Raw genomic sequence first — 10,596 nt, forward strand, 5'->3', positions numbered from 1 at the left:
TCAAATCGTGTGGGGAAAGCTTTCACACATGAATTTGGCCACTGTATCGCATTCTTCCAGACAGATGCTCCAAAGATTTTTTAAATTGGATGGGAAGTGGCTGAACTGTCACTACTAAGAGGCAGGTTTCTTGCCCCCTAGCTGAACAAGAAAGATCCTGGTTAGTTTGGTTGGTTATGATTTGAGTCAAACTTTGATTTGAGTCAAAGTTTGAGTTTTTCATCTAAGATAAAATGAAGGGTCTGAATTATTATATTTTTAGAATTGAATATACCAAAACCTTTTTATTTATTTTTTTAGTTTGCCATGAGTTATTAGATGATGATCAAATTTAATTTAGTGCTGCACCACATCGTGTTACACCGCACACTCCCTTGGCATTTCTCACTGTCATGCAATCTCATCAGATAATTGTGTCTTCTTTTGTGCTTTGGTACCTGTCACACGGAAGCTTTGTGGTGTAAAAATTATCCAGACCACTATGGCCAAGAGTCTTAATCATAAGGATAATATTAGAGGACATTTTCTGGCAGCCAGAGCTGAAGAGAAGAGTGTGTCCTGAATAAAGAGGAGCTCTCCATAGCCATTTCAGATGCTATTTATTACATGCAGAGAATAAAAATGAATTCAGGCAGCATTACATTTCCTCAATTATGCAATTTATTCTGCACAATAGTTGTGTTGGAACATACCAGTTATATTTAGCTCAGAGACTGCCTACACTCCATCATGCTCAGAATAGGTGCTCCTCACATCCAGATTAAACTCAATGGGAGCGTTGGTCTTTGCATAGGAAACTATCAAAATCCCAGAGGGTTTATATTTATGTCCTGTGCTAATCTTCTCCAGCAAATGGGAGACATGGCAGCATGAGAGTTCCGCTCTTAATTATCTCTGGGATCTGCAGTACCCCATTCAACAGCAGAACCTTGTCGATGTGCTGCAAGAAGCATGAAAGACCAGTGGATTGGTGGATCCCACAGTGAGGTTTAATCACTGCACTACATTTGAGTCATGCATAGACCATTTCTCTATAACAGTACAGCTCTCAGAAAGACTCACTTCTCTTTTATGACCTGTTGTATGGACCAGAAAGAGGATTCAGCAACAACCGCAAAAAGCAATTCCTTAAAATATACAAATTACACATATTATTAGAAATTATTACTCTGAACTTTTCAGCCACAGCGTACATTTTAGGTCAGTAACAGTTCACTGCTGCTTCCTTGGTGTTTATGTGGTGTAATTTGATCCCGGTCCCTGTTTCAAATCAGGCAACAGGGACGGGCAGTTTTGCTATTATGTTTTCACTTCCTTTCTTTTCAGAGTAAGTGAAGGATACTGTACTGTACTGTACTGTAATTCCCTACTTTCAGGATGCCCCAGTAACTCCCTAAAAAGCCTGCAATTAATCCAAAATGCTGCAGCAAGAGTGCTGACTGGAACTAGCAAGAGAGTTCATAGACCTCATAGCACCATATCATCCCAGTAGACCACTTCGCTCTCAGAATGCAGGCCTACTTGTGGTTCTCAGAATTTCCAAAGGTAGAATGGGAGGCAGAGCCTTTAGTTATCAAGCTCCTCTCCTGTGGAACCAGCTCCCAGTTCAGATTTGGGAAGCAGACACCCTCTCTACTTTTAAGTCTAGGCTTAAAACCTTCCTTTTAAATAAAGCATATAGTTAGTTATAGTTATGCTGCCATAGGCTTAGACTGCTGGGGGACCCACCCCCCGATGCACTGAGCTCCTTTCCTCCTCTTGAGCATCTCTCCTCTCCTCTCGCCCCACAATTGTCACCACTGTATGTCATTAACTATTTGTGTTCTTTCCCATAGTTGTCTTTGTCCTTCTCTGTCTCCCTCTCTCTGTCCCTTTCTGCAGGTGTCCCCGGCTTTGAAGCCGTGTGTCTTCCAGCGTGCAGCTACTTGTCCTACCAATCTGCCCGGTGTTTTGTTGTTGCTTTTTGTTGCTCTTTTCTTTCTTTTTTTTCTTCACTTTCCACTCACCCCAACCGGTCAAGGCAGATGGTTCTGCTGGAGGTTTCTGCCGTTAAAGGGAGTTTTTCCTCTCCACTGTTGCCTATGGCTTGTTCAAGGGGGAATTGTTGGGTTCTCTCTATACATCTTTATAGTCTGGACTTTATTCTGTAAAGAGCCTTGAGTTTACTTTGTTTTGAATTGGCGCTTTATAAATAAAGCTGAATTGAATTGTACAATTTCTTTAACAAAATAAGTTTTATATACAGATTTTACTTCTGAGTGTCTTAAATATCTATCTAATCAAAGTATACCTTCAGCATCGTGTTCCATAGACAAACTGACCTGAAGTGGGTCCACCTTTACAAACTGATGTCAAACTCATGTCAGGCTCAAAGTTAGATGATGTATATTAAATTATGAAGCTCAAGAAATGTAGAATGTATTAAATGAAATTCATGCAGCTAAACACTGTTGGGTGTGTTGAATCAATCTAAAGCTGGAAGATACTTATTAATTCGGTCTTCTCTTGCTCCACCCCCAGCCACATTGGTATCCCCAGCTTCTGACTGACTGAAAAAATCTGACCCAGGGAATCAGCAGTACAGAGTCAAGAGTGTTGAGATACCCTGGTTTAAAGGGGACATTTTTTTTTTTTAACAAAGGGCTCATTTTTGGCAGCCTTCCTTTGCACTGATAATAACATCGTAATTGAGAGGCCTTCATTGTAAAGTCTGCAATATTTAAAGTAAAACTAATTAAAACCATTTTAAATTCACATTTAACTACCCAGTGGCAGCTCGACCACTGACAGGCTAAATCTGGTTCATGTGCTAGAGACACACTTTTGCAGATTGCTCCTGTGTGTGAATGAAGCACTGTCGGTACAGATAACCTAATAAAGAGTGTTGTCCACCCCCCTAACTATTGTTCACAGCAGCATAGCAGCTTTCTTGTGATAGATACCCACATGTGGTACTTGTGCTGTCTGCCCCAGCAATGGGGACCATGGAACACTGATACTGGGAATACTGGGAGACAAGCATAAAGGGACTTGTTAAATGGTTCTTAGTGGGTGTAAAAGCCTGGTTATAATCATAAAACAACAGTTAACCTCAAATCATCAAGCTGACATACAAATATGGCTGTTAGATCACCTGCTTAGAGTGAGGTTACAGCAGGGGACACAAAAGTCTCATTTCACCTTTAGTTTAAATTTCACCAACCAGAGAGAAACTGTGTGCAATATGCGTAATTGTATATTTAAAGGTGAAAGTGTTAGAAAAAGAGTTTCCATATGTTCCACTTTATTTTCTCTTCGTCAACTTATTGCAATCACTGACTCCAGAGGCACCATTTGTCTGTGTTGTACTAGATTCTCATTACAAAATTTCTTTTGCCTACCTTGGCTACCCGCACGATTATGTCGTGTAGAATAATTTAATGTCCAACTATGTAGATTTATCCATAACATAATATTATGTACCACTAGCTGACTTAATAATTGTATGGACAAGGATCCATCAAGGGTCAGCATGGCCTGAGGGTCCAAGGGTCTGAGCTGTCTAGAACCACATGCACAGCAAAGAGTTCTACACCGTGTGCAAAGATGGTAGAAGCACACAAACAGAAATAAAAGTACAATGATTGGCCTAAAACGTTCTCCTTTACAAGTACCACTTTAAATCTTTTACTGAAGTAAAAGTACTAAGCAGATCATCATTTTTATTAAAGTAAAACTGTAAAAGTACTTCAGGATGACACTTTTATCTAAAATGACTTGCAAGGACTTGGAGGAATGAACACAGAAACACACACCAGGAGTAACATAGAGTTCAGTGGGGTCCTCTCATAATTTACAGCTCTGAGCATGAAGCCAAATCCACTAGTGTTTCGTCATTTTTAATTCATCTTGTCGTTTAGGACACTTATTTGGAGCCATGATATCTCAGTTGCTAGTGTGTGTTAGTCTCTCTTAAACAGTAGGTTCCTCAATTGTAGGGTGATAAAATATTATATTGTTGGAATCTCTTGATAATTGTGTTGAAATACTTTTAAAGGACTAAATTTTTGTACTGCATACTTGGTAACATGAAGTTTTCTTCCCCCTAAAAATCAGATTTTATACTTTTTTCAAGTTTTAATCCGTTTGGATTTCAGTGTTTTGGCCACACGCAAATCTTAAAGAAGTTGACCTGAATTTTGGAACCAATAATGTACATTTGTTATGACAAACATCTGTTCCAGAAGATAGTAACACATTTTTTAAAAGTTAATTTTAAAATTGTAAGTATCTCCATCAGCTGTTTACCATTCCCTCATCCTGGCAATGTGTCATGTAAGACCTTCCCCCACCCTCTCACCTCTGGTGCTGCTGCCAGAATGCAACACACACAACCCATCACATTTTTTAAATACCTTGGATGGAATGGCTGACGCAGGAACCTAATGTATAGTGCCCCCTTTAAGTAGGTACTTTAGAACATCTAATAGTGTAATTAATAAGATTTTCGGTTTATACGGTGCCAGCTTTTAATACTTTTTGAAACCCTGCATTGCAAACGTGCTTCTGTAAGTACTTAAAACACTCTGTTGCACAAATTAAGGACATGGAGTAATAAAACATAATAGTCACATGAAATGTACGGCTCCACATTCACAGCCATTTACTGTAACTTCAGGTGCTCTTCTTTTACACCAAACCTAACATGAACAGTGAGGTGCAAACCGCACACAGCAATCGGGAGGATTTATTGCTGACTCACAGGAATCCTGCTTCTGCCCCACAACCTCCTCTGCCACAAACATATTGAGACACACCGGGTTGAAAAAAAAACAAAAAACGACCAAACCCAAAGTGCCTGTTCCACCACATCGACAACCTTCACTACTCATTCGCATGAAGGGGTGCATTGTTGTTTTTAATGAGACTGCAGACTTTATTGGTCAACTGATGCCTTTTTCTTTAGCCTACGGTTGTTGTTGTGTCATTATTATATGACAGGAATTGTGTGGGAATAGATGGAGGCTTCCAGCACTTTTTCTAATTAATTTTATAAACAAAAAAAGGGGGATTTTGTCATCAACAAAGCAAGCATAGATATAAGACATCAAACTTGAGGACTCAAATAAATAGACAGAATTTATACTGTCAAAAGCATCCGAGAATTCCACGTCGGGAATAAAATATGAGAGAAATTATTCAAAAAGTAGATGGAGGATTACACTGCATTCATTTAAGTGCCACATTTTAATGTATGGTTGTTTGTGTGTGAGTGTGTGTCAGTGTGGGTAAATGGCAAAGTACCAAACCGTGTCAATGAACAGGGCTTATGAAAACCATATGACATAGCCTAAAAAGAAAGAAATCACATTGTGCTACACCTCCCCCCACCCTAACACACACATATAGCAGACCCCCTACCTCTTCCGAAAACATACAATTCTTTTCCTCAATTCCCTCCCTTTCTCCCATTTTGCCTACCCTCTTCTGGACATATCTCCCTCCCTTTACTCCTATTTCCTTCTCTCCCCTCCCTCCCTACTCTGTGAAATCTCGGGACAGTCTACACGCACTCAACTCCAGTGCAGAGCTGCTCCAGCAAGACTATAGAGCGGAGACAGACTGTGAAAAAACTCAAGGATTCCAATGGAGGTTAAGATAGACAACAAAGGAGAGTAAGCCACAGTTTAACAGAAATTAAAGGGACATAAACAAGAAAGTCAGAGGAAGAGTCAACGGGAGAGTGGAGAGTGAGATACATTCAGGTTTAAAACACAATGGGATCACTGATGGTTAGTGCTGCTGCTCTTGTCATAACCTTCCTGCTGGCTTTGCTTTGTGGAGTTTCTTCAGTACTGGGCCAGGAGTTGAGAGAAGGGGATGCATTGTGCAATGCAGATGGCTGCTTTGTGGTCTATTTACAACGCAAAACCTTTTTGGAATCATGGAAAGCATGCAGAGCAAAAGGTGGCAACCTGGCTACCATCAAACGCAAGGAGGATGCCACCTCTATTTCCACTCTTTTCTCCACTTTGGACTTGCGCCATTCACGTACCAAGGTGCAAGTATGGATTGGCCTGCAGCGCCAGCCTCGCCAGTGTAGCTCTCATCTGCTGCGGGGTTTCTCGTGGACTACTGGTGACCAGGACACTCAGTATTCCAACTGGCAGGAAGAGGAATCCCCTTTGTGCTCAGTTCCACGTTGTGTGGTCATGGGCTACAGTACTCAAGAGCTGAATGATAACCTAAAATGGATGGATGTGTTCTGCTCAGACCCTGTAGATGGGTATCTCTGCCATTATGCCTACAAAGGAATGTGTCCAGCCTTGTGGAGTGAAGGCGCAGGCAATGCCCTCTACACAACACCATTTAACCTTGTCAGCGCCCTGCTAACCCATGTACCCTTTGGATCTGTTGCTACCGTGCCCTGCCCTGCAGGCACCAATGAGGAACAGTCAGTTTCGTGTATAGTAAAGGAAGATGGCTCAGTGGGGTGGTCAAAAGATTCCCCCCTCTGCTCTGAATCCCCCGCATCATACTGGTGTGACCAGGATAATGGAGGGTGTGAGCATTTCTGCAGGACAGATGGTACTCACTTCTACTGTGAGTGTGACAGTGGGTATCAGCTAGGAGTTGACGGACAAAGCTGTGAGCTGTCTGATGTTTGTCAAGAAGCCCCCTGCCAGTTTGAGTGTCTGCCCCTGTCAGATGGGTATCGCTGTGCCTGCCCTGAAGGATACATGCTTTTGCCAGATGAACATGGCTGTGTGGACATAGACGAGTGCCTCCAGAGTCCTTGTGAGCAGCTTTGCACGAATTTCCCGGGAACATTTGAATGTGGATGTCTGGAAGGTTATGATTTAGATGAGGATGGTGGGTGTGAGGATATAGATGAGTGTATAAATGTTACTTGTGAACACGAATGTGAGAACATATTGGGATCTCATATCTGCCACTGCAATCTGGGTTTTTCCCCAGTGCCTGAGAACCCCAGCCAATGCCAAGACACTGATGAGTGCCAGATCCCTGGGACCTGTCAGCACATGTGTGCAAATCATATTGGTGGATTTGTTTGTTACTGTGAGGAAGGCTATGAACTCATGCCTGATAATTCCTCATGTCAGAAGAGAGAGGAAGGAGAGGACCGATCTTTTGTCACCCCTCAGGTATGGAATCCTGTGGTATCTAAGTGGTACCTGCAAACCCAAACTGAGTGGCCTCAGGAAGAGGTTCAAGAAAAGTGGCCGACTGATCCTGTTGTCATTTGGGTCACCAGTGCTCCACAGGAGCCACTGCCTCTTGGTACACCACTGGACCCTCTGACACAGGAGCCTGAGAATGATGGAAAAGACACAGACAATGGAGGGACAGAATGGTTGATCTTTGGGCAGAGGCCTGAATCTGGGATGGACATTCCTAAAAACAACATTTACACCACATCTCCAGCCACCACTAGCTCTAGCACTACTCCAGACTTGTTCGAAGATGACAAGGAGGAGACCACCACAGCTCTTCCCTTCCTTTCTACCATCTCAAAAGGAGCTTGGAATTTGAGGTCTGAGGTCACCAGCTACAAACCAAATAATCCAACCACAGACCACAATGTACTTACAGATTTTGCCCACCACAACGAGGGACCTCCAGAACAGGACCTCTTTATGGAAAACACTCATTTGCCAGGGGAGTATGGGAATAAAGAGATCACCCAGTCACTAAGCCCAGCTGGGGAACGGCTTGCTCCTTCCCAGCCACCACTGAGTAAGGGCGGAGAGAATCTCGACATACTGGATTCTGTCCAGGAAGATAGAGGGCAGAACAAAATCAGCACCTGGCTCCTGGTGGGCCTCCTAGTACCCATCTGCATTATCATTGTGGTGATGGTGGCACTGGGCATCGTGTATTGCACCCGTTGTGCTATTCAGCCACGAGACAAGAATGCCACTGACTGCTACCACTGGATCTCTGGGGCTCATGATAAACAGGGAGCATCTAACCCCTCAGCAGGGGTCAAGACCCATGTTTAGACAGAGAGAAAAAAACTGACATTTCCATAAACAGACTCTATTTCAGAGGTGAGCGTATTTAAAAAATGAACCTGGTAGTGTTGCCCTCAATGACTGTGGAACTAATTACATTGAACACAATGGGATATCGCAGTTGAACATCAGCTAATAGATTTTGATTTTAAAGGTCCCTTAATTGGACATTACAAAACAACAGCTGATCGATGTGGAGAACAGACACTTAAAAACACTGACTTTGTTTCCTTGTGGCATTATTGTGTGGTACGTATTTCATTGATGTTTTCTACTTTGGCCACACAGCACAAGATCTGAATGCTTCATGATTGCACTAGGCTACATTGTAATAAACTCGTATGCTCTCTAATAATAATGTCAAAAATCTGCTATCTTATTTTCTGTATTCCACAGCTTGTGCCAGATCCTAGGAGCCTTGGAATCATTGTACTGATGGCAAAAGCATTCAGTTTTTTTAATGCAGCAAAACTTGACTGTGAGGTCTGTTTCATGCAAAATCCTCAGGCTTAGTTAATTTTAATAGCTTATCACTGTAGATTACTGTTACTGTCAACTGTATAGAAGGGATTTAGATGTAATATTATTTCACATCTGCAGTGGGTGAAAAGATTCCCCGCAAGAGAAATGGTATTGAGAATTCACATAATAAATCTAGAAAAGCAATTATTTCCAAAGCATGTGTTAAATAAAATGGTTACTTGGAGACTAAAACCTTCTTTGTACTTTATATTGGGTTTCTATTGTATTTATGTTTGTCTCACTACCATTTTGTTTTTAGAAAATCTAACAATTAATGACAATAATTCAAAAGTATACTGTTTTTTAACGGTCCCCATAAACATGGTACTATGCAGAGGAATGTCTGTATGCACATGGGAATGTTTTTCCTCAATCAGTTTAACAGCACTTCTCCTTTCCTTGACTTCTGGTTGAAAAAAGGTTAAAATGCAGATGTTCACACACACACAGGGAATGTTTTAAGGGCTGTGGGCTGACTTTAGCCTTGACCTTGTTAATGAAATGGTTGCCAGTCATGCTTCTGGACCACAGTATTATTGGTGCGCTCCAGAAGGTTGTGTCTTAAAAGGTGTAAAATCACATTAAGCCCTGTGACACTGCCACAGTTTACAGGTGCTGGCAATTTGAAAAGACAATGGCAGCTCACAGATTTCCAATCACAGATTCTAAAAGGATAAATGGTGTGGGGGAAGAAAGCCTCCGCTGCTTGTTTTAGAGATGTGGATGATGGTGAGTGTATAAATTTGATGGACAAAGAAAAAAACAATTGAAAGTTTTTTCACTGAATTGCTTGGAGACACAAAGTGCCAGTTTAAATTTACACATGAAACATGTCTTTTCATGTCTTATATTGCTCGACTGTGAAATGCAAGAAATAACTGATGTCTTTTGCCTACTACATTCTAAGAGTTGTGAAATAAAAAACCACATATGAGAAGCCATGTGTTTGAAAATGTGTTACTGACCTTAGAAAGAGTTTGACTGGAGATTGACTCCACTATAAGAGGAGTTTTAGCAACATTAGAAAAACGGTGAAAAAGCAAATGCTATAAATAGATCATTAAATAAATCTTTTTTGTAATATTTGATATTTTACATTTGAAGCATATTGTGCTGACACTCATTGCTCTTTTTAAAGATCCCAAAGCTGTGGTGATGGTGGAAAAGTAAAGAATGAATGTGGGTGGAGGGAGGGGTGGGTGACAATAAGGATACTATAATTCCATGATCCTCAGAGGGTTGTGTGTTCACTGTAAGAGGTGAGAGCACAGTTAGGACGCTTTGTGATTGTTGTTACTAATGGAATCAGCTGATGAAAAACAGGTTCTGGCTCTGTGAGTGGCTCTCAGAGGGGGTCCCTCCCTCCTCCCCGACCTATTTTCTGAATTGTCATCCCATCTGCAGCGTTCATACACAGACATATTCCAGTAACTACTGAGCCAAGCTGGACTTTTTTCTCTGTCTGGTAAATGATATCGGTCAGGTATATTGCACAAAGACACTGTGTTTTTAAGTATTATTCCATGTAGCTCAGTTGGTAAAGGCAGTCGTCCACGGACCACAGGGTCAGTGGTTTGATCCCCAGTGCCGGCTATATGTCGAAGTTTCTCTGGGCAAGACACGGAACCCGCAACAGCCCATTTCCCTCCCCAGCTGTGCAGTGCCGGTCCAAGCCCGGTAGAAATTGGGGAGTGTTGTGTCAGGAAGGGCATCTGGCGTAAAAACTGCCAAATCAACATGCGGACAATGATCCACTGTGGCGACACTGAACTCACGGGATAAGCCGAAAGGACGAGAAAAACCCAAAAAAAACGTCATTATAATTTGGGTGGATTAGTGTTTTTCTACAGAATTTTTATGAATAATGATAAAGTACTCACTAGATAATGATAATGTGCTCACTATATTATTTGCCAAGACCCGGGAATGTGTCCAACAGGCCAAGCATTGTGAGGTTGGTCAAACTATCCTAGAAAAACAAAGCTGAAATCTGCACTCTTACTCACAGGACACCCACACGCACAGGTTTGATGCAACTAGTTTGTGGTAAATCCTTTGA

General features: G+C 41.7%; 1 protein-coding gene across 1 annotated transcript; it reads left to right on the plus strand.

Moving 5' to 3' along the window:
* The first annotated feature begins 5,515 nt into the window (after window positions 1–5,515).
* On the plus strand, window positions 5,516–9,474 carry cd248a (CD248 molecule, endosialin a). The gene has a single exon (XM_067524451.1). It carries the CDS (start codon window positions 5,757–5,759, stop codon window positions 8,001–8,003), a length of 2,247 nt encoding a protein of 748 aa, XP_067380552.1. The 5' UTR covers window positions 5,516–5,756; the 3' UTR covers window positions 8,004–9,474.
* Window positions 9,475–10,596: the final 1,122 nt, after the last annotated feature.

This window comes from Channa argus, chromosome 12, assembly GCF_033026475.1.
Source record: "Channa argus isolate prfri chromosome 12, Channa argus male v1.0, whole genome shotgun sequence".
Classification (NCBI taxonomy): Eukaryota; Metazoa; Chordata; class Actinopteri; order Anabantiformes; family Channidae; genus Channa; species Channa argus.

What these genes read in the sequence shown, in the direction of transcription:
- cd248a (XM_067524451.1), top strand. Translation starts at nt 5,757, where the DNA reads ATGGGATCACTGATGGTTAGTGCTGCTGCTCTTGTCATAACCTTCCTG.